Source organism: Mustela lutreola, chromosome 6 (assembly GCF_030435805.1).
Source record: "Mustela lutreola isolate mMusLut2 chromosome 6, mMusLut2.pri, whole genome shotgun sequence".
NCBI classification, from domain to species: domain Eukaryota; kingdom Metazoa; phylum Chordata; class Mammalia; order Carnivora; family Mustelidae; genus Mustela; species Mustela lutreola.
Genome location: NC_081295.1, coordinates 23,016,367 through 23,040,547, shown reverse-complemented (window position 1 = coordinate 23,040,547; position 24,181 = coordinate 23,016,367). Strand labels below are relative to the sequence as shown.

Sequence of the window (24,181 nt, the reverse complement as noted above, 5' to 3'; positions counted from 1 at the left end):
ATTTGTATATCTGAATGCTTGGCACAGTGCCCGGCCCATCATACACGCCCGGGGTTCACTACTGCCGCTGTTACCACCATGACAGCTGACCACTGTTAAGTTTTCGGAGGCAGAACTCACGTGGCGGGTCTTTACTCAGACACCGTACCTCAAAGTTGATGCACAAAGCTCCTCTTCCTCAGCTTAGGAAGCATAAAACGGAATAGCCTGGAGGAACCTAATTCTCAGAAATACCCTCTGTCCTGTTGGGAAAACGTCCTGCTTTTCCGTTGGGTGTGGCCAGAGCGCAGGGGCGCTTTCCTTCCAGAACCCAGGGAGGAGCCTCTGCTCCTAGGAACGATGTGAAGTAGCCCCTGGTTGTACGCGCGGAGACGGATGTTATAAGGGAACTGCATGTGCTTGTGTGAGATGTAAGACCCACAGACTTCATCAGAATTTTCAGGGAACCATCTGGTGATCAGACACTGACAAAAGGACCTTAGTTCCCAGGTCCTCTTTCTCAAGACCTGCTCCTTTCCACTGGCCAGCCTGCCCTGGCCTCCCCTCCAGAGAGCCGTATTTTGAAATTACCTCCAACGGATCTGAATTCAACCTTACCCCATAGATGTTAGCCTCCTCCTCGCAAATGGATTAGAAGCTCTTCAGAGCCCCTTGTCCCATTTCTTTTCCTGGGAGTGTATCCTTCCAGGCCCTCAGCATGGAGAGTTATCTACGGACTGGCATTCGGGTCCTGGTGGCCCAGGAGCGGGTTCTCCCCACTGGATGACTGGCTGCTGTGGGTTGCCTGCCCAGCAGAGGTTTTTCCCAGTGTGAACTCTCCTGGACCAGCTCCAGTTCTCGCTGGTGAGTTAGCCTTCGACTTTCTTCATGTTGACAGATGGTTCCCAGCTGCACAAGCCGCGGCCTCGCCTCTCCTCAGCCAGTGCCAGGGGAAACTTTTCTTTCAAGAACAAGCAGGAACAAGTTGGTGTTGGCCAAGTCACCCCAGGCAATTCCAGAAGTCTTGTCCTTTGTCTGGGACCCTCCGCTCTCTGCCACACGTGGTCCCTGCGCTGCCCACCCCCCAACCCCCAGGTCCCACCTAGACCTGGCTCCCCGAATAAAACAGGTCTAGGCCTCTGCCCTTTGTCCCTCGTGGTTGAGGCTGCTAATTACTACAGATTCGATAAGCAAAGCTGCGTTTACTGGGAATCGCTCCTGGTGATGTATTTGCATTTTATTTTTATTTTACTTTTTTAAAAAATTGTATTTATTTATTTGAGAGACAGAGAGCACACACAAGCGAGGAAGGAGCAGAGGGAGAGGGACAAGTTGACTCCAAGCTGAGTGCAGAGCCCAGCTTAGGGCTAGAACTCACAACCCTGAGGTCATGACCTAAGCCAAAAGCAAGAGGAGTCTTAAGGGTCGGAGCCACCCAGGCACCCCTCATATTTGCTTTTTTTTTTTTTTTTTTCAAGATTTTTTTGTGTATTTGACTGAGACACAGTAAAGAGAGGGAACACAAGCAGGGGGACTGGGAGAGGGAGAAGCAGGCTTCCCACTGAGTGGGGAGCCAAACGTGGGGCTCGATCCCAGGACCCTGGGACCATGACCTGAGCAGAAGGCAGAGGCTTAATGACTGAGCCACCCAGGTGCCCCACATTTGCATTTTATAAGGAGATAATTTCTTAACTGCTCTGCAAAAGGCTAGGCAAAGGAGGTCCTTACAGGATAGACTTTGTGGGAGTCAGGGCTTGGTTGTAGAAAGGCCAGGGGAATCCTGGGTTCAAATCCTAACTCACTCCTCACTAGCTGTGTGACCAGGCAGCTTCTACAAACCCCAGTTTCTGTCAGATTGCACAGCGCCTCGCACTCTGATAGCATCCAAATCGGTGAGAGCCCCTCCATGAGTGTCTCTTCAAAGTCCCTTCCTGGGGTCCCTGCATGGCTCTGTTCATTAAGCATCTGCCTGCAGTTCAGGTTGTGATCCCAGGGTCCTGGGATCGAGCCCCGAGCCCCACATCAGGCTCCCTGCTCAGTAGGGCTTCTGCTTCTCTCTCATCCTCTCCCTCCCCCTAGCTTGTGCACTCTCTCTGTCTCAAGTAAATAAATATAATCTTAAAAAAAAAATAAAGTCTCTTCCTCCCAGAGGAATTCCCTTACCATCCACGGGTAGCGGGGAGGCCAACTGTATTCCGTCATCTGTCTGTTGTTGTAGAATTAAGAACATAATTGTTTTTGTATCCTGTTCAGTTATAATTGCTCTCAGCTTGGGATTTTTAGAAACATTTATTGTGAAATATAGCTGACTTGCAGAAAAGTGCATGAAACACACATGTACCGTTTAGCAAATTGTGATAAAGGGGTTGCCCACGTCACCACTACCCTGGTCAAAGACGAGAAGTACTGCTTTAAAGAGTAACATTTATGACACAGTGATTCTCAGCTGGGGGTCACTTTGCCCCCAGCGGACGTTTAAACCTTTTTGGTTGTGGGGGCGCCTGGCTGGCACAGTTCATAGAGTGTGCAGTTCTTGATCTTGCTGTCATGAGTTCAAGCCCCACGTTGGGCGTGAAGCCTACTTAAAACAACGGTTAACCCTTCTTGGTTGTGATGTCAAGGGAGGCACTACTGGCTTCTCTAGTAGGGGCGAGGGTTGCCGCCTGCTAAACACAGCCCCCACAGCAAAGATTCTCCTGCCCTCCGAAGTCTGCTGAGCCTGGGTTGGGGAAGCCTGATGCAACACAGTCTGATGAACCGTTGTGCAAAACACCTGGTTTCTGGAAACACAGTGCTTCCCTAGGAGGTGACCTCTTAGTGAAAGACGTAGGTGCTCAAGAAAGCTGTTAGTGTCAATACTTATACGTAACGTGTTATTAGTGATGCCGTCCTACTCAACTAACTGTTCTCTGGGGGATTTAAAAAAAAAAAAAAAAAAGGCCAACCAGAATTTCAGATGAAGGATCTGAAGTTAATAGCCCCTGCTAAGTACATCCCTCAGTTTGTAGTCGCTCACTGTGGCCAGATGCTTTTAATCTCCCCTGTCGATTTGCACAGATCTTGGGAATCAAATACTAGACACGTTAGGAGAAGCCAGATGTGTTCCATCCTACTATTAATTAACTCGGGAATAAATTAAATACTGTACTCTTTCCCACGACTGGTCCTACCCTTGGTTTTGGTTTTGTTTTTGTTTTTTTATTTACTTGAAGGAGAGAAAGAGAGAGCGAGCACAGGCAGGCAGAGAGGCAGTCAGAGGGGGAGGGGAAGTGGCTCCCCTCTGAGCAGAGAGCCCGATGCGAGGGCTCGATTCCAGGACCCTGAGATCATGACCTGAGCCGAAGGCAGCCACCCAACCGGCTGAGCCACCCGGGCGCCCCGGTCCTGCCCTTCGTAACCCGCTTCTCTCTACTGCAGGATTTGGTCGTCCGCATTGTCTTTATTCTCGGCAACCTGACCGCGAAGAATAACCAGGCTCGCGAGCAGTTTTCCAAAGAGAGAGGGAGCATCCCGACCCTGCTGGCATTGTTCCATGCATTCTACAAACTGGACCTGTGTGCGGAGAAGCCGGCGGCGGGAGCGGAGCAGCCCCAGACGCCCAGGCCGCGGGCCCAGGCGGAGGACGTGCTCATCAAGCTGACCCGGGTGCTCGCCAACTTAGCCATCCACCCTGGCATCGGCCCTGCGCTGGCCGCCAACCCGCAGGCCGTGGGCCTGCTGCTTACCACGCTGGGTAAGGCCCGCGCCGCCGGCCGCTGCCTGCAGGGGACTCAGGAGGCCTCAGGTGGCCTCCCGGTCGCGGGGACGGTTTCAGTGGTGAGATGGGCTCGCTTGAATGAGCCGTCTCAGCTGCAGGTGGGAAAATCCCTCTTCTGCTCAGAACTGCCTCCAGAGTAAACCAGGTTAAAAATATATATATATATAAATACACACACACATATGTATATGTGTATGTGTATGTATATCTATGTATTAAATATGTTTTAAATATATATATTTAAAATTTAAATTCCACATTAAAGATACATAAAAATATATTTTTCTCATACATATATATCCAAAAAGAAAAGAAAAAAAAAGTTACTAAAATCCACTGAAGTGTACACCTTGAAAAGGGTTTATTTTTAGAAATACTTTTTCTTTTTTAAAGATTTTATTTATTTATTTGACAAACAGAGATCACAAGTAGGCAGAGAGGCAGGCAGAGAGGAGGAAGCAGGCTCCCCGCAGAGCAGAGAGCCTGATGTAGGGCTCGATCCCAGGACCCTGAGATCATGACCTGAGCTGAAGGCAGCGGCTTAACCCACTGAGCCACCCAGGCGCCCTGAAAAGGGTTTATTTTATGGTATGTGAATTTTGTCACAATTAAAAAAAAGAAGGTACCAATCAAATTGCCAAAAATTGGCCAAACTAAGCGCAAACAGTTTAAAATCCTTCATTTTTCCTGCGTTATTCCACGGGATGAGAGTGTATCTTTTTCTTAGATTTTTACAGTACCTGTAATTATGGCCCCAGTCTCCCATTTCTCCCCATTATTCGCCACTGCACTCTTCCATAATAAACTACCGCAGGCTGGGTATCTTGACCCAGAGAAATTTGTTTCTTGTGATTCTGGAGCCTGGAAGCCCAAGGTGGAGGGGCCTGCCGGTGGGTCTGGGTTGAGAGCTGGGTAGAGGCTGACTTCTCACCGGGTCATCACATGTGGTTCCTCGGAGTGTAGCCCCAGGGAGAGAGTGGATGATCTCTCTGATCTCTCTCTCTTTCTCTTCTTCTAAGACCTCCAATCCGGTCCATCAGATAAGGACTCCACCATTAAGACCTCTTCTCACTTTACCTCCTAAAACCCCTACCCCAGTTACCATGGCATTGGAGGTTAGGGCTTCCACATATGAATTTGGGAGAGAGGACACAATTCAGTCAATAATATTCTGCTCCTCCTACCCCCCCCCCGAATTCATGTCCTTTTCACACACAAGACACATTTATTCCATTTCAATAACTTCAAAAGTTTTAATTCATTCCAGCATCAACTCTAAAATCTAAGAAACGACATCTCATTTAAATATCATCTAAATCAGATATTGTGAGACTCAGGATATGGTACATCCTGAGGAACAATGCCTCTCCTGTGAACCTGTGAAACCAGACATGTTACATGCTTCCGAAATACAGAGTTGGGCAGGTCTAGGATAAACATTCCCATTCCAAAGGGAGAAACAGGGAAAAAGGAAAAGATTGCAGTTCCCAGGCAAGTCTGCAAGCTAGCCAGGTGAATGCCATCGTAGTTTAAGACCTGAAAGCCATCCGCTTTGGTTCAGTGCTCTGCCTTCCAGAACCCCTCGGCGGGGGCTGACTTCCACATCTGTCTGTTCAGGCACCGGGGCTCTGCAGGCTGGTCTTGTTCTCAAGGCTTCAGGGTGAGGGTGTCTGGCCTGTTGAACCCGAGGGAGGGGCCCTGGTTGTGATCTCTCACCTTTGGGGTCATTTCCATTCTTCTAGAAGAATAATGCTCACTCACAGCCCAATAGCTCCCTCGTCCTGACCTGTCCCATGCAAGGATAGCCTTCCTGTCTCAGAGCCTTTCCGTTCCAACTGGCAGTGTTTCTGCCCTCAGAACCCCAATCTGTATTGATTGATATTCCAAACGCACATTTGGTTCACTCTCGCACATGCTTTTACACTTTTTGCCATAGGGATAGACTGAAAATCTTCCAGATCTTCAGGTTCTACTTCTTTTTTGCTTAACAATTCTTTCTTCATCTCTCTTTCCTCACATTTTACTGTAATGTCAGGAGAAGCCAAGCCAATCCTCAAACACTTTTGCTCTGAGATCTCAGCTCAATATCCAGTATCGTTGCTTGCAAGTTCTACCTTTCACAAAACACTAGAATGGAAACATAGTTCAGCCAGTTTTTCGCCACCTTACAGCAACCTTTCCAGCAGTTTCCAGGAACCTGTTTCTCCTTTCCTCAGAATGACCTTTTATGTCCATATGTCTACCAACACTCTGTTTATGATTACTGTTGTGTTCCCTAAGAAGACGGAAGCTCTCTCTCCCGCTCTCCTCTTTTCCTTCTGAACCCTCACCCGAATTGCCTCTAACATTTCTCATTTCTACCATGCACCTCAGACTCCTCCAGCCTCCCGTTATCACCCAGCTCCAAAGCCGCTGCCACGCTTTTAGGTACTTGGTACAGCCGCAACCCACTTCGTGGTTCCAACCCCCATCCCAGTCTGCTACGATGGCTGTAACAAAAGAGCGCAGACTGGGTGACTTCAACAACAGATTTATTTCCTCACACTCTGGAGACCGGAAGTCTGAGATCAGGTGGCCATCATGGCTGGGTTCTGGTGCAGTCTGTCTTCCTGGCTTGAGGATGGCAGCCTTCTGTTTGTGGCCTCACACAGCCTCTGCTGGCATGTGCCCTTGGAGAGCATGTACTCTCTCTCTCTCTTCCTCTTCCTTTTTTATTTGATTTTATTTATTTATTTGACAGAGATCACAAGTAGGCAGAGAGGCAGGCAGAGAGAGAGGAAGGGAAGCAGCTCCCTGCTGAGCAGAGAGCTGGATGTGGAGCTCCATCCCAGGACCCTGGGATCATGACCTGAGCCGAAGGCAGAGGCTTTAGCCCACTGACCCACTTAGACACCCCTTTATTTTTATTTTATTTATTTATTTGTCAGAGAGCACATGCTATGATTAGGGGGAGCGGCAGGCAGAAGGAGAAGCAGGCTCCTCACTGAGCAGGGAGCCTGATGCTGGGCTTGATCCCAGGACCCTTAAATCATGATCTGAGCTGAAGGCAGATGCTTAAGCGACTGAGCCATGCAGATGTCCCTCTTCCTCCTCTTATAAAAGCCACTAGGCTTATTGGATAAGGATTCCACCCTTATGACCTCATTTAATCTTCATTAATCTTCATGTAATCTTGTATTTCCAAATACAGTTACGTTAGGGCTTCACCATATGAACATAATTCAGTCTATAGACCCTTCCACTTTTTAGGCCTTGTCATTTCCCACAGTCACACCTGCACGCCCGTGTGCAGGGAAATTAACTACTACACAGAGGGATCAACTTAGCTACTACTTACCAGGCTCTGACAGATGTTTTCACTGCAGAAGAAACATTAATACCTGATGAAAATGATGTTTGGGGGTAACCTTTGAACTTGGCCCCCTGCTATTCATTAAGATCCATTATTGAGTACTTAGTGCCTAAAGAATCCTATGCTAAAAGAGGTTTATCTTAGTCTGCTCAGGCTCCTGTGTAACAGAGCACCACAGACAGGGTGGCTTAAACCACAGACATGTTTTCTCACATCACAGTTCTGGAGGCTGGAAGCCCAAGGTCAAGGTGCCAGCAGGGTTGGCGTCTGGCAAGGATGCTGTTTCTGGCTTGTAGATGCTCCTTTCCTCCTCTTCTAAGGGCAGCAGCCCTATTGGATGATGGCCCCATTCTGATGACTCATTTGGCCCTTCACCACCTCCTCGCGGGCCCTCGCCCCAGATTCAACCACCTTGGGGGTGACTTCACACTGGAGCTCCTCCATATGAACTTGGAGAGGAATACCAACCTTCAGGGCATAGCAAGGCTTAAAAACACATAGTGTCTGCTCTTCAGGAGCTCTGGGTCTACAGTGGAGACATGGCAGGCATGCGGGCAGGAAGCCGATGGAAGCACCGGCCTCCAGGCCGACACAGGATATGTCGAGGACTTGGAGCCCCAGCATTTGTCTCTAGAAGCCAGTCTCTTCGCAGAAGTGACTGAAAATTAAAACAAAACAAAACAAAATGTTTCTAATAAGGACTGGCCCTTTCAGCAAGCTCCCAGATTTAGAGATTTGCTGCCTTAGTGGCCAGCTCCAAATTCTAGACTTTGTTATATCCAAGAGCCAGCTACACAGGGCTCTCTCAAGCCCTCTGGCAGCAAATGCTGGCCCCAGGCAGCTCTACTGGGCACTCGGGAAGAGAGGTAATGAGAAAAACACATGGTTGAGTCAGGTATACCCGGATTCAGATGTGGGTTCTGTGAAGTCAGGCAAGGTATGGAACACCTCTAAGCCTCAGTGGTCTCATATGTAAAATGGGCATATTAGGAGGTTGATATGGACTGAATTGCACCCACCACTCCCCAGCTCCAAATATTGAAGCCCTAATCTTCAGTGTGATGGTATTTGGAGATGGAGCCTTTGGGAGATAGTCAGGTGTAGACAGGGTCATGAAGCCAGGGTGCTTGTGGTGGGATTAGCATCTTTCTAAGAAGAGATGCCAGAGAGCTTGCTCTGGCTTTCTCATTACCATGTGAGGATATGGCAAGAGGGTGGCCATCTGCAAGCCAGGAAGGGCTCTCACCGGAACCCAACCACATTGGCAACCACATTGGCATCCTTCCAACCTCCAGAACTCTGAGAAAAAGAAATTTCTGTTAATTAAGCCTCAAATCTGTGGTATTTTGTTATGTGGCTGAGCTGAGACAGTTGCACCTTTGGAGTATGAATTATTATGGGCTCAAATGCTTATAAGTGCATGTAAGGCATTGTTTTTGTGGCACTATGTGCGGGTACAGCCCTTGGTGCTGTTGTGATGGATACCTTGTAGCAAGTTCCTCTTGCCTAGATGCCAGACCCTATACAGAAGGCGGTAACACAGAAGAGCTACCCTTTCTTTTCCTGGACGAGCTAATGAATTCTCCCAAGGCAAGAGAAAAAAATCAGATTCCCGAGGTCTAGTGCCATCAGTCTGGGGGTGGAGGGAACAAGGACTCCTCAATGGCATTTCTACCTCTGCCGGGAGATGAGTGTGGAGGCTGAGTGGAAGTCAGGGACGGAATGACCAAGGGTCTCCTGTGCGGAGTAAGGGTTCAGTCCTCCACTTGTTGTTGCATTCAGCAACTATTTATTGAGCTCTCCTGTGTGCCAGAGTCTGCTCTCGCTGCTGGGAAGACAACAATGAAGAAAACAGACAAGTCCCTAGTTTCACATAGCTTCCATCTTAGGACTAGAAGACAAACATCAAACACATAACAGGTCAGATGATTATGTGTGCAATGGAATAGATAAAAGGAGGGGAAGGGAAAAAGAGGAATGGATGCCATGTTATAGAGGCAGGTTAAGGAAACTGTGTTCTGTAAGATGACAGCTAAACAACCACCTGAAGAATGAGGGGAGTGAACCAAGTAGGCACTGGAAACACAGTATATTCTAGACAGAAGGAGCAGCGGTGCATGGGTTCAGGCAGGATCATGCTGATAGGTTTAAAAAAAAGAAGAGGGCACCTGGGTGGCTCAGTGGGCTAAAGCCTCTGCCTTCAGCTCAGGTCATGATCCCAGGGTCCTGGGATCGAGCCCCATATCGGGCTCTCAGCAGGGAGTCTGTTTCCTCGTCTCTCTCTGCCTGCCTCTCTGCCTACTTGCCATCTATGTCAAATAAATAAAACCTTTTTAAAAAGGGGGGTGGGTGGGCAAGAAGACCAGTGTGGTGAGGGTTGGAATAGCAAATGAGGAGTTCGATGTCAGAACTGGGGCTGCCTAGGGACCCCTGGGTGGCTCAGTCTGTTAAGCATCCAACTCTTGATGTCAGCTCAGGTCATGATCTCAGGATCGTGAGATCACGCCCCACATTGGGCTCTGCACTGAGCATGGAGCCTGGTCCATATCTTTTCTCTTCTTTTCCCTCTGTGCTACACCTTCCACAAAAGAAGGAACTTGGGGCTGCCCAGGTAGGGCCTGAGGCTCAGGTAGGACAAGTGATGTTAGTTGACTATTAAAGGATCGTGATAAGGATAGACTCCGGCAGGAAGGTGGGAGAGGAGAAGCCAGGTAAGAGGTGAGGGATGGGCTAGGTGGTAGCAGAGGAGGTGAGAAGCGATCAGATTCTTGTGTGTTTGGAGGGCAGCACGGTTAGGAGTTATGAACAGATTATGCCCTAAGGGTCATTCTGCTGAGAGGTGGAGGTGTGAGGAACAGACTCGCAGGGTAGAGCCCTCAGGAAAGCTCAGAACAGCGCAGGTTGGTGGGGGTAAGACGCAGATCAGTGGGGGTGAGACACAGCTCAGCTTGTTCATGCATTGGCACGTGCACTTGACTATAACTACAGAGCCTAGGTCAGCCTAATTTTTCCAGACGCCCTGACTGGAGGGATTGAGCTTAGAGTGTTCTAGAACTTGGTCAGGAGTGGTCCCCTGTGTTTGGTGCATTTCCCTGCAAGAAGAGTCCTGGGAAGTAAAGCAGTAAGCAAAGCCCCTGCACAGACCTTATATGGGACAACAACTTGACCCTGGCATGCTGGGGCAGCTAGGAGGTCATGTTTCTACCTCCACAGTGAATCTTTCATACCCTTTTCCTAACTTTCTTCCAGAACACAAGTCAATTGAGGATTGTGAGGAGCTGGTGATCAATACTACGGCCACAATCAACAACTTATCTTACTACCAAGTGAAGAATTCTGTCATTCGGGACAAAAAGCTGTATATTGCTGAATGTAAGGTTTAGAATTGGGTTTGGGCAGATGCATGGTTGGTTAAGATTTTGACTTTTTTAATGAAACACAGATCTGGTGTCCTTCCTATTTTCTGAGTTCTTGTACAAATATCAAAGAACCTGATTTGTTTCTAAGAATTCAGAATATGGGGGAATGTTAAGGTCTTGGTTCTCGCTGAAGTCCCTTATAGTTTGTATTTTATTGTCACTTGAAAATTTTGAATTATCGGTATTTAGTATGATGCTGATGGCTAATAGTCTTTAAATGAAAAGTTAAATTCAGTGATTTATGTCTCTGGTTCCCAAACCCAGTGCTCATAAAGCTTCTTGTGAGTAATAACATGGATGGAATCCTAGAGGCTGTGCGTGTTTTTGGAAACCTCTCCCAGGACCATGACATCTGCGATTTCATTGTGCAGAAAAATGGTGAGTTAATGACACTTCAGGTTCATAAACATGTTCTTCTTGCCAATAAACAGCTAAGCAGCGTTCGAGCTTGGGTCATGACGATGTGATACTTGTCTCTGCTCGGGACAAGTAATGCTTTACATTCTGTTCCATCCGTCCTTAAGGCCTTCAGCTCCGTGTGCCAAGATAGATCTGGGCAGGGTTCTCCCTGTTCCTCTCTCCCTTGTGAGTGCTCCGAGATGGTGTGTGGACGTGTGTGTGTTTAAGGGAAACAGGTCATCCATAGACATCATTATTGTCCCTGAGAATGGACTCAAGAGACTTTCTCCTTCATGTACTAGAACATCCCTAACAGTACGGCTTGTAATTGCAAAAAAATGGAAAGAACTTAAATGTAAATACATTATGATATTCACACAACATAAAGTTCTATATTGGGATACCTGAGTAGCTCAGTCGGTTAAGCATCCAAATCTTGATCTCAGCTCAGGTCTTGATCTCAGGGATGTGAGTTCAAGCCCTGTGTTGAGCTGTACCCTAGGCAGGGGGGTCTACTTAAAAAAAGAAAGAAAGAAAGTACTACATCAATTAAAATAAATGAACTAGAGATTCACTCAACACGAATTAGCCTCAAACATGTAATACAGGAGCGAAAAAGCCGATGATAAGAGGGTATATAAAGAATAATATCATTAAATATGTTCTAGAACATACATAACAATCATGAGTATTGTTTATGTAACGAACTTAGTAATGGTATAAGGTACAAATGGCATTTGAAAATAGTAAGACAGAAGTCACCTTTGAAGCAGAAGGGATGCCCAAAGATATCAATTAGATCTATAACGTACTGTTTCTTAAACTGAGTGGCAGGTATCCAAGATAACCATCCTCTGTATGTCTCAAATATTTCATGTATGAATAATAACTAAAAATTCCCAATTATCCATGATAGCAAATTTAGATAACACAGATATTAGGGGGGAGAAAAAGCAGCAGCAGTAAACTGTCACCCATCATCTCACTCCCCCAGAGAGTATAAACTGTTAATGTTTTGATGTACATTATTTAGACTTTTTTTTTTTTAAAAAAAAGATCATTTATTTATTTGAGAGAGAGAGAGAGAGGCAAGAGCTCGCATGTGCTCGAGTTGGGGGAGGGGCAGAGGGAGAGAGAGAAGCAGAACTCCCCACTGAGCAGGGAGGCCTAAGAGGGGCTTGATTCCTGGACACCTCCTCCCCCCCAATCATGACCGAGCCAAAGACTGGGACTCTGAGGATCATGACCTGAGCCGAAGGCAGATGCTTCACCAGCTGAGCCACCCAGGTGTCCCCATTCTTCAGACTCTTCAACACAGGCATAGATGTGTCTGATGATCCCTGGGACCAAAGTCAGAGCAGGATGGCCACCTGTCAGGTGGGGGCAAACAGGAGGCAGCAGAACACACACTTTATCCAACCTTGCCCAACCCTTTGCCCGACCTCTGCGGGGGCTGTTAAGACAACAGGACGAGGAGTTCCATTTCCTGGAAGTAAAGGAAAGTGGTTCTCGAAGTTAGGGGGCCTGTCTAGATCTGAGCAGCCCCCCACCCTGGCAGGCCTGCTTTGCTACAGGCCGGTTTCCAGCCCCTGAGCAAGTTCTCTCTTACAAACCCTGGAAGACTTTAGAGAGGATCTCAACAGGAGCCCCCCCTCCTCCCCTGAAGTTGTGTATTTCAAGAAAATTGCTGATGGCCGTTCAAAAGGGCCCTTGAGAAGAATCAGATGTTAGAGATGAATGTCACCTGTGTGGTTGGACCCAAGATTCCCCCCCCCCCTTTTCTACCAGAAGGGACAGTATCACTGCCCTGGAGAGGGAGCTGCTGTCTATGTCAGAGACAGAACTACATGGGCACCAAGGACTTGGGGGTTGGGGAGCAAGTTCTAGATGCAGTGGATGTTGGTAAATCTGCAGCTGGGCATGGCGAGAAAGCTTTAGGAAGAATGGATTAAACCTCCTAGCAGAGGTTCCAGTTTTGTGAGCCACTCCCCATCTTCCCCTATTCCCCTTTCCAAAATAAGGCACAGCTGGGAATCCTAAGCTTTATTGGTCTGCATTTGTTCTCTGCCCTCCCAGTACACAAGTTCATGATTGCCCTGCTGGATGCCAAGCATCAGGATATATGCTTTTCTGCCTGTGGCGTTCTTCTAAATCTCACTGTGGATAAAGAAAAGCGTGTCATCCTAAAAGAAGGAGGTGGCATTAAAAAGTAAGTTTCAAGGCATGGAGTCCTGACTCACAGTTTCCCCAGGGAGTCTGGGCCCTTCTTGTGCTTCTCCTGGTGTGGAGGTATTTCAACGTTTGGAACTGCCAAGCTACTACTTAAGAGGGAATTTAGGTTCTCCTGGACCCTTAAAATAATTCAGAAGTTGGTTGTTGCTATTTTGTAGCTGCTTAAATTTGTAGACGTGGAATTTTTAAAACTAACCACTGAATTACATATACCTATTAAATAATACAGAAGGAGAATTATCGTTATGCTGAAAATATAAGAGAGATTCTGACCTAATGACTTCTCAATTTGACTTTTCTTAAACTCAGGTTGGTGAATTGTTTAAGACATTTTGGTCCTACTGATTGGCAGCTGGCCTGCTTGGTTTGCAAAACTTTATGGAACTTCAGTGAAAATATCACCAGTGCTTCATCGTGTTTTGGAGATGAGAACACCAACACGCTCTTAGTCCTGCTGCCATCATTTTTAGGTAAGACTGTGAGTCTGTGAGTTTTATCAGAGTAAGAAGTTTTTTTGTCTGTGACCTGCATGAATAAAGATTGGTATGTGTTTGAGTAGCTATGTAAATTTGGAGATATCTGGAAGAGGTTGAGTGTTATTTACAGTGGGGACACAAAGACTTTAACTCCTTGGACACTGTCATGATTTCTGCAGCATTTTCCCTTTTTTTTTTTTTTTTTTGCATTTTTTATAGACTGCCTAAATTCAAGATTTCAGCCTAAAGTATTGCTGCTGCTTAAAAATATATAGATGTTTTAACTGAGAAAATAAGGCCAAAAGCTACTCTGAATTGTCATGATTTTTATGTACCTATGCATTTTATTTATTTTTAAACATTTATTTATTTATTTTGAGAGAGAGAGAGTGAGAGAGTGAGCACTGGGGGTCAGGAGGGACAGAGGGAGAGGGAGAAAGAGAATCTTAAGCAGACTCCCTGCTGAGCAGGGAGCCCTCGCAAAGGGCTTGATCTCAACACCCTGAGATCATGACCTGAGCTGAAACCAAGAGTCTGAAGCCTAACCAACTGAACCACCCAGGTGCCTCGGGATCCATACATTTTAATTAGCAACTATATTAATTATAATGTGGAGGAGCGTCTGTGAAACTATTTTGACATTGCAGTGGGGTTCAGACCACTGAAAGGCAGGAAATCCCTGATACAAACTAAACGAAAGAGGATAGTTTCTTAAATTAAAAAAAAAAAAAAGTTCTTTAGGAGATTCTTTTTCATCCTGGGTTACGTCTGAAAACAATGATTTGAGTAAGTAAATGAGCATTTTCAATAACCCTTTCTCCCAAACGGAGGCAATGTCCCTACCACTGCCCAGCCACTGTGTGGGATCAGCAAAGCCACGTGGAAAGGCTCAGTGTGACTTAGCAGTCATGGATTCAAATCCTCGTGCTCTCTTACGGTGTGATTTGACAAGAGAATTTTAGGACCTGTCTTTTCATCCCCATGATGGGGACACAGTAATCCCTGCCGCGCTCCAGCCAATAGCGAGCCTCCGTGAGACCTCTGTGTGCATCATGAAAAGACCAGACAACCACAGCTGGACAGTTTTGAGTTTAAAACCTTGCTTTTGGGGGCGCCTGGGTGGCTCAGTGAGTTAAAGCCTCTGTCTTCAGCTCAGGTCATGATCCCAGGGTCCTGGATCGAGCCCCGCATCGGGCTCTCTGCTCAGCGGGGAGCCTGCTTCCTCCTCTCTCTCTGCCTGCCTCTCTGCCTACTTGTGATCTCTGTCAAATAAATAAATTAAAAAAAAAAAAAAAAACACCCTTGTTTTTGGCCCTTCTAAGTTGTTGGTGTTGGGCTTAACCTCCCTACATGTATCTTTTCTCATCACTAAGCTAGGGACAGTCGATGGGCACTTTGCAGTTGTTAGAATGGTGAGAGGAGCCGTGTGCAGAGAGCCTGGTACAGTCCCGGCTCGGGGGTTTATAAATTCCATGTGTTGTAACAAAGTTACTAAACAGGAACTCAGATCCAGAAGTTACCTGAAAGACTAGGGACCGCTGAGCTGATGTGAAATTTGCTTTTTTGCGGTAAAAATAATCTTGCATGTGTAGGAGTCAGGGAAAAATGAGCATGGTTTTAAATGATTGAGGTTCACAGGGTGCTCTGAGAACGTGGGGCTTACCCAGGCTGCCGGGAGCAGAGGGCTGTGCTTGACTTGCCTGAATTCGGTTCTCAGGTGTGGTAGAACATTGGAGTCAAGCGTGGAATTTTAAAAACACACACTTGTCCTGACCCCATCCCCAGAAATTCTGACTTAGGAACTCTGGGGTGAGGCTCTTTATCTGCATTTTTTGCAAAGTTCCGCAGGTGAATTTGCTCCGAGGCCAAGCTTGAGAACCCTTACTCTGGTTAATGAAGGACTTTAAGGGAAGGGTGCACCTTGCCCAAAGCCTGCTGGAGAGGCACCGGAAGGGTGTTCTGGATGAAGCCAGAGTCCCTGACTGACCCCTTCAGTAGCCGGCCATCATTTCTCCACCAAGCTGGAGATGTCATTCTGCTCTGTCTCGGCTGTTATGCAAAAAGTTCCCGTGGGCTCCCGCTTGGTCCCGGCTTCATCTAGGTCAAGGCTGCTGCTTGCTGCCCTCAGCGTGAGTCTCCTCTGCTCTTGGCTCACTCTTTGTCTCCCACTTGGGGGAAGAGGTGTGATTGGTTCCGAGCATCATTCCCTTGGGCTGTAGGCCCTTCCGGGTTTAGCCGCCTCTCTCAGAGACTCTCTCCGGCTTGGTCTGGCACTTAGGTCGGGGCTGTTGACTGTAAATAGCAAAATCGCTAGGCCATGGGACACAAAGGCCCCTTTGAAGAGGTATGGGCATGACCAGGTCTTCGGCAGGTACGGAACCTGGCAAGTGCTGCTTTCTAGAAGGCCTAGTGCCTGTCCCCCCGCCCCCCCCCCGCCCCCCAACCTTCCCTTAGAACCAGGTTGGGCCTCTCCTTCTGCTTCCCCAGCCCCTGAGACTTTGCGGGTGTCGTACCCCTCATCTGCCTAGCCATGTGCTGTCTGTCCAGGCAGACCCTTCCCGAATCCCTTTTCAAGCCCATGGCCTGGTCCTAGGAAATCCATACTTCTTCAGTAGCAATATGAACCCATGTAACTTCTCCTGTATTATTATTTTGTAACTTTTATCTTGTTTCCCCAATCCATTTGAGCAACTTTGGGGAAAAGATATTGCCTCCTACGAAAGAGGTCCTTGATAGATGTCTGTGGACTGGCTAACTTTCTAAATCCCCTCCTGCCAGCCACCCCTCCCCCAGCCTCTGGGAGGGGACTGTGGCTGGATAACAGAAAGAAAGCCGGTTGATCAGGGAGCGCAGTAACCGGCACCATGTGTCAGCGAATCCTCACCTGATCGCCAGGCCCTCCTTATAAAGCCTAAGGACTGGGCTCCTTCCTGGTTTCTCCCTCCCCAGACCCTCACTTCAGACAGGGCTGTAGCTGTGTCCGATCAGTGGGCAGCAGCAAGTCCTGCGGATGGGGGGTGAGAGTGGGCTGGAGTTTTAGTTCCTTCCCAAAGATGGCTGAAAAGCTGGCCATTTGGAAAACAGGACGAGCCGTTAGATCACTGAGCCCTGTGCCAAAGTGTGAGCGCTATTTTTAGAAATGATGACAAGGCAATCAATATAGAAATGTAAGTCATTGGTTTTTTCTTGATGGGTGACTGAGGGGGGAAAAAGGAGAAACTGATGGTCCTTAGCATGGTTGGGGCATGGGGATGTTGACGTTGTTTTTGGAAAGTGGCTTAAAAAGTATGTTGTCTAGAACTTTCTAATGGATTGCAGCCACTTCTTACGAACTCATCAGCAGTGTCTTTATCTTGAAGTTCTTAAGTGGCGTACCCTGGCGTGCTGCTCTACCCTGGGCTGTTTTCCCGGGAGCTGGTGATTGGGGTGTGCAGTTTATTGTGAATGTAAAGGACACAGGTTGCATTTTGTTCATTATGAGGTATATACCACTTAGCACCTAGATTATGGGACAAGAGGTAGAGTGGGGCCCAGTGTTCAAGTTGAAGGATCACCTTAAAGGGGCTCCTGGCTGGCTCAGTCAAGTGGAGCATCCAACTCTTGATCTTGGGGTTGTGAGTTTGAGCCCCACACTGGGTATAGAGATTACTTAAAAAAATAAATTTCTAAAAATACAAGAAAAAAGAAAAAAAGGATTAAATTAACAAGCCCATGCTGAACAGCATGCACCATAAGGGTTGTGCCTTATAATAGGGCAATAATTAACCCTCAGTAGCTCCCTCATGCTGAACCCCAGCTAGAAGATGGTGCAGTGAGTAGGAGAAGCTTTTATTGGTGGTGCAGGATACTTAAGTGATAATCTGGACTGTGCTATAACGATCACTGAGAAACTTACTGTTTTGACTTCCTTACCCCTTTGTAAACCTTTCTAACACCTTCACTCAAATCCTAGTATTAAAAGTATGCGGTGCACGAAGCAAGCTTAAGAATGATTGGTTATCTAAACCCGTGCTCTTCACACTGTGTCCAACATCTTTAAAAAATGAGGTCGCAAAGAAAGAAAATACCAGAATCTATCCCATGTAGCAAAGCATTCTATGGTGAAATGGTTCTTATTTTTACATAAGTTGGTAAGTCACCAAGTACAGTCATGACCTGTGTACTTTTTAGGTCCCAGGCCAGAGTTTGAGAATCACAGATCTCAACTGTTCTTGAATCCACCTCTGCCGTTCTTGGTGGTAAAGTTCCAGAATTTAATACCAAGTGTCATAAAGCGCTGGGTTTTTGTTGTTGTTGTTGTTGTTTAAAGATTTATTTATTTATCTATTCAAGAGAGTGAGCATGAGAGGGGGAAGGTCAGAGAGAGAAGCAGACTCCCTGCTGGTCCCCCATGCGGGACTCAATCTCGGAACTCCGGGACCATGACCTGAGCCAAAGGTAGCTGCCTTACCAACTGAGCCACCCAGGGGGTGTGTCATAGGGCACTTTTTTTTAGGTATTTGCTGTATCTACTTTCGAACTGCAGACTGCCTTCCTCTTACCCATAGTTCTTTAGCACCTTTTGTTATCCTGTTTTAACTCATTTTACAAATTAATAGGGTCTGAGTGTGGATAAACGAATCCGAGGCCAAACCTCAAGAAAAATAGCAGTCTTGACCTAATATTAAAAAAGCCCCAAAACAACCAAATCGAGATTTACTAAACCTACTAATCCTAACCAAAGCCCCAACTGCCTGGTGCTTGGGCAGCCGCTGGCCCTGAGCCTCTTGAATAAGAGATTTCATGGTCTAATAGCAGTGTGCTCAGAAAGCCTGGAAAAGAGCGAGCGATGTTCTAGAAGTCCGAAACTGCCATATCTCTCCGGCTCCTCTTGGCTGGAAGGAGCCCGGTGGGAAGGGCTTCAAAGGCATCAAACACTGGTTGCTTTCTCCTTTCCGGGCCCTGGTTGGCGTGTGGCTGGGGCAATCCGGGCCTCTGTGGAGCACCTTGTGTGACTGTTCATGTCTGTGCAGAACTTATCTCAGTGCCGCAGAGCTGGCCTCTCGTTCAGAGGACAGGAGGGGAGGGGAAAACTGGGGATTCAGGTCCCCTTATCTTACTCTGCGGGCTGATGCTAACAACAACCACACCACAGGACGCGGGGTCCAGGAAAACATCCAGTGCAGAAAATTTGATGTCAACAGTAATGAAGCATTTTATAATGGGATTTTCATTGGCCCCGTGGAAAAAAAGTTTGCTGGTTATGTAAGAAGCACTAATTGTGGTCACTTTCGGGCTTAGTGGTTCTCACTCGCAAAGTCGGCTGCGGCCACAGACCTCGGAAGTAGAAGCGTCAATCTTCTGACCTGCAGGCCAGGGCATTTTCCTAAAATCCTTCCCATGGGGTGTGAAGCCACATAAAAACAAGTAAACATGCGGTGGCCGGTTGGCACGGAAACCTTTGTGGCCACTTATCTTCCTATTTGGGTTGGATATACTTCCAGGTTGGCAGAACTCAGGGTGCCCTTGGACTAAGAAGCAAATTAAGGTTGTAATTTTCCTTTTTTTTTTTTTTTTAAACTAATGCTTTTTGCATTAGACATAGAGTGACTTGGGATTCTAATACTCTCTGGGATTCTCAAAGTCTCCTACTCTTCGCTGTTACTGGCAAGGGCATGGGGGATTCCCTTTCAGTACAACACACTGGGGCTCCTTCGAAGCCGCAACCTTGATTTTCAAGTCAAGTTTACAGCATCAAATTCAACTGTACTACTTTCCCAAAAGATTTCCTGACTCCTTTTATATCTGTGGATTGCTAAAGTAATTAACTTTTCTAATGCCCAGAATAAGGAAGGAACTATTAATATTTTGCCTCTTCTGAGAAATTGTGATCTGACTTTTGGATATGCCCTTACATCGAAACACTTAGGGATTAGTTAAAATAAGAGCTCAATTCAATCTAGGCTTTTTTTCTTTTGAAAAGATTATTGTCCTTTTTATTAAGAGATTATGAATATTTTAAAATAAGTATAGTTCAAAGTGCCAAAGAGAGTAAAGAACTCCTTCTTTTAAAAAAATTTTTTTGGGGGGTGAGGGGAATACCCGGGTGGCTCAGTTTGTTAAGTGGCTGCCTTCTGCTCAAGTTATGATCCCAGGGTTCTGGGATCGAGTCCCGCATCCAGCTCCGGGCTCACCAAAGAGCCCGCCTCTCCCTCTCACTCTGCCTGCTGCTCTCCCTGCTTGTACTCTCTCTCTCTCTCTCTCTCTCTGGGTCAAATGAATAAATAAAATCTTTAAAACAAAACAAAACCATTTTAACCCCCCCAAATCATATCTGGGTCGTCTTGGAATCAGAGATGACCCAGGATGAGTTTAACGTAGGCCAACAAAAATTAAACTTTCCCCAGCAGGGTGACACTTTCAAATAATCGCTGTAATTTTAATTTTTCCGATACAGATGAAGAACTAGCACTGGACGGCAGTTTTGACCAAGACCTAAAAAACTATCACAAACTCCAGTGGGAAACAGAATTCAAACCTGTGGCACAGCAGCTTCTAAACCGAATTCAGAGTCATCACACCTTCCTGGAACCCCTGTCTATTCCTTCTTTCTAACACGACGCAGCTTCACAGAAACAGGAAGTCAGGTCTCCTTCATTCTTAAGCAGTGGTAACAAGCACAAACATTTGTTTCTTGGTATTGACAAATACTGAAAGTTTTTCAGATACTGATTAGGGAGTAGTCTAAGGTTTTTAGAAGAAAGAAGCAATTTTTTTTCTCATTAGGTATTATGGAAAAATGAATATAAATGTACTTTCTGTTATGAGAAATGTAAGATGAAAATATATCCATGGGTTTTCTAAGTAAATGACTTTTTCTTCTGTTCTCTAGTCAGTACTTCAGTTCTAATCTTAAAATCCCGACTGAACAATTCTTGAAGTGTTTATCTGTTCTGTAGGTAAGTGAGCTGTGTGGTGAAATTAGATTTTTGTATATAGGAGGAATGGTGGTCAACGCTATGAGGAACACATTCCTACATAAATATCCATACTAATTCTTCTATCCTCTAAGAATAACTTTCTGGTTATGACTAGTATTTTTCTGGTTCTCCAATTGAGAGCAAGAATAAGCCAGAACATTTAGAAAAGACTTCTTTGGGCAATAAATAAATAAGTAAATAAATAAGTAAAATAGGTGGAAAAGGGAGTATTTTATCTTTCTTCTCACTGGAAATAAAATGACTAGACCAGACAGTCCTTCTAATTGTAAATTTCTGGAACTAAGAGGTGATGTAATGTCCTATAAAAGGGACTAGGCTCAGGCATATGGCAGAGCTCAGTTTGAATCCTAGCTATCTCCTGCTTTGGCCTTGGGCAAGCAGCTTAATTTCTTTAGCTTCAACTGTAACATAAGAATACTTGATTATAGTTCAGTTTGGGGGAAAAAAACAAACCATTAAATGGGCAAATTGCCTAGTACAGTGCCTGATGTGGTTAGTAGGTGCCCAATAAATGATAACATTAGGATGGTAATTAGTTTATTAGTCTGCCATTCTTTGCAGGGTAAGTTTGGCCTTTGAATGAATGACAAAAGCCAAAGAAACTGAGATGGCCATTATCCTATTAGCCAAGTGAGGATTTGGAAATAAAAGGAGATGTACTACTCTGCTTGGAAAAAAGCTGTTATTAATGGCTCCTCACCTTACCAAATGCCAAAACTAATCGGAAGAAAGCAGATACCCCAGACTGAAGCCCAGAATGGCTTTCAAAGGCCATTAGAAAATACCTAAATTTCCAGGAAGAAATAAACTTTCCTAGAGCCCTTCTAACCTGGGGCTTGTCTCTGACAAGGGCTCAGCACAATCCCCTGGGGCCATGCCTTATTGTAGAGTGTGGTGGGCTCATCTCTCAAAACCATTTAAGGATCTAAGTCTTTAAATTTTTTTTAAAATTTTTTATCTATATCAGATTATATATATATGTATATATATATATGAAAAAATATATATATATATGAAAAAGATTAAACTATTTCTCTTACTAACATGGCCCCCTCAGTACTTATAATTAATCTAATAACTCATGGTGGACTACCACTATATATGTTCTCCTTCATATAAACTCCTCACCTTCGGACTCATATGCAAGCTGGAGTCAGCGATCTGCCTCCCCCACCTTTTTTTTTTTTTTTTTAAGATTTTATTTGTTTATTTGACAGAGATCACAAGTAGGCAGAGAGGCAGGCAGAGAGAGAGAGGAGGAAGCAGGCTCCCCGCTGAGCAGAGAGCCCAATGCAAGGCTCTATCCCAGGACCCTGGGATCATGACCTGAGCCTAAGGCAGAGGCTTTAACCCACTGAGCCACCCAGGCGCCCCCTCCCCCACCTTTAAAGATTTTATGTTTTAAGTGATCTCTACATTGAACATGCGGCTTGAACTCACAACCCCAGGTTCAGGAGTTGTATGTTCTACTGAATGAGCCAGCCAGGCACCCCTGCCTTTTTAAAAAAGGGATAAAGAACACATAACATAAAATTGACCATACTGTTTTCAAGTGTACAGTTCAGCTGTGTTAGGTATAGTCACATTGCTCTGCAATAGAACTCTAGAATTTTTTCATCTTGCAAAACTAAAACTCTATATCTGTTTAAAAAAAAAAAAAATCCCCATATCCTCTCCCCCCCCCCCAGCGCCTAGCAACCACCATTCTACTTTAATTCTATGAATTTGATTAGTTCAGACACCTCCTGTAAGTAGAATTTGGCTCTCTGTACAGGCTTATTTCACTTAGTATGGTGTCCTCCAAGTCTGTCCGTGTTGACCGGATGCTCTTCCTTTTTATTTTTTTATTTTTTAAAAGATTTTATTTATTTACTTGACAGAGAGAGATCACAAGTAGGCAGAGAGGCAGGCAGAGAGAGAGAGGAGGAAGCAGGCTCCCTGCCAAGCAGAGAGCCCGATGCGGGACTCGATCCCAGGACCCTGAGATCATGACCTGAGCCGAAGGCAGCGGCTTAACCCACTGAGCCACACAGGCACCCTTCCTTTTTAAAGCTGAATAATATTTCCTTGTATGTACTTCTCATATTTTGTTTATCCAGTCATCGATCAATGGGCGTTTGGGTTGCTTCTGCCTCATGGTTATTGTGAATCATGCTGCTTTGAACATGGCATGTAAAATTCTTTGAGATCCTGCTTTGAATTATTTTGGGTATACATCCGGAAGTGGAACTAGTGGATCATATAGTGGTTCTATTTTTAATTTGGGGGGGAATATCTATACTGTTTCCTATGGAGACTGCACTGTCTTACATTACCACCAGCAGTGCACAAAGATTTGAATTTCTTCACATCTTTGCCAACACCTGTTATTTGTTCTTTATAGTAGTCATTGTAAGAGGTGTAAAGTGGTATCTCATTGAGGTTTTGATTTACATTTCTCTAATAATTAGTGATGCTGAATATCTTTTCATATGTTTGTTGACTGTGTGTCATCCCTGGATTAATGTCCATTCAAGTCCTTTGCCCATTTCTCAGTTTGGTCTGAGTTTTTTTATTGTTGAGTTGAAAGAGATCTTTATATATTCAGGGAATTCACTCCTAATCAGGTAGGTATGTCATTTGCAAATATTTTCTCCCATCCCATAGGTTGCCTTTTCATTCTGTTGATTGCACCCTTCCATGCACAGAAGGCTTTTTTTTTTTTTTTTAAGTAATCTCTATGCCCAATATGGGGCTCGAACTCACGACCGAGAAATCAAGAGTTGCATGTTCTACCAGCTGAGCTAGCCAGCCCCCCACGGACGCACAGAAGTTTTGGAATTTGATGTCATTCTGTTTGTCGATTTTTTTTTTTTTTTACCTTTGCTTTTGGTGCTATAGCCAATAAATCATTGACAAATCCAATGTCTTGAGGCTTTTCCTGTGTTTTCTCCTAGGAATTTTATAGTTTCAGCTCCTACATTTAGGTCCTTAATCCATTTTAGTTGATTTTTATATATGATGTAAGGTAAGAGTCTAACTTCATTTTTTTGCATTCCTGGCACCCTTGTCCTTCATTTGGCTACTTGCATGAAGGTTGATTTCTGGGCTTTCTGTTCTATTCCAGTGCTCTTTATGTCTGTCTTTTTTTTTCCCCCTATATGTCTGTCTTTATGTCAATACCACACTGTTTGAATTACTGTAGCATTGTAATATGTTTTGAAATCAGGCCATGTGAGACCTCCATCATTTTTTTTAATGGAAGTATAGTTGACCTACAATATTATGTTAGTTTCAGGTATACAACATAATGATTCAGCAATTTGCATTATGAAATGCTCACCAAAGGAAGTTATCATCTGTCACCATACAAAGTTATAACACTATGGACTATATTTCCTAATGCTGTACTTGTCATTCCCATGACTTCTTTAGAACTAGTTTGTACCTCTTAATCCCCCTTTTTAAAAGATGTATTTATTAGAGAGAGAGCACGTGTATGTGAGTGGGGAGGGGCAGAAAGGAGAGGGAGAGGAAGAGAATTTCAAGCAGACTGTACTGAGCATGGAGCCTGACATGGGGCTTGATCCCACAATCCTGAGATTATG

The 24,181-nt window shown here is 45.4% G+C and overlaps 1 protein-coding gene across 4 annotated transcripts in view; it reads left to right on the top strand.

The window, feature by feature from the left end:
* Nucleotides 1–23,498, top strand: part of ARMC2 (armadillo repeat containing 2) — a 120,967-nt gene extending 97,469 nt beyond the window's left edge. For 3 of the 4 annotated variants that reach the window (XM_059176929.1, XM_059176930.1, XM_059176932.1), the window contains 6 exons: nucleotides 3,397–3,712; nucleotides 10,338–10,460; nucleotides 10,772–10,885; nucleotides 12,983–13,115; nucleotides 13,448–13,608; nucleotides 20,051–23,498. In XM_059176929.1, coding sequence (XP_059032912.1) covers nucleotides 3,397–3,712; nucleotides 10,338–10,460; nucleotides 10,772–10,885; nucleotides 12,983–13,115; nucleotides 13,448–13,608; nucleotides 20,051–20,208 — 1,005 coding nt within the window. In that variant the 3' untranslated portion in view covers nucleotides 20,209–23,498. The remainder of the gene's footprint in view (nucleotides 1–3,396; nucleotides 3,713–10,337; nucleotides 10,461–10,771; nucleotides 10,886–12,982; nucleotides 13,116–13,447; nucleotides 13,609–20,050) is intronic. The other variant, XR_009354511.1, reaches the window with a different exon arrangement.
* Nucleotides 23,499–24,181: the final 683 nt, after the last annotated feature.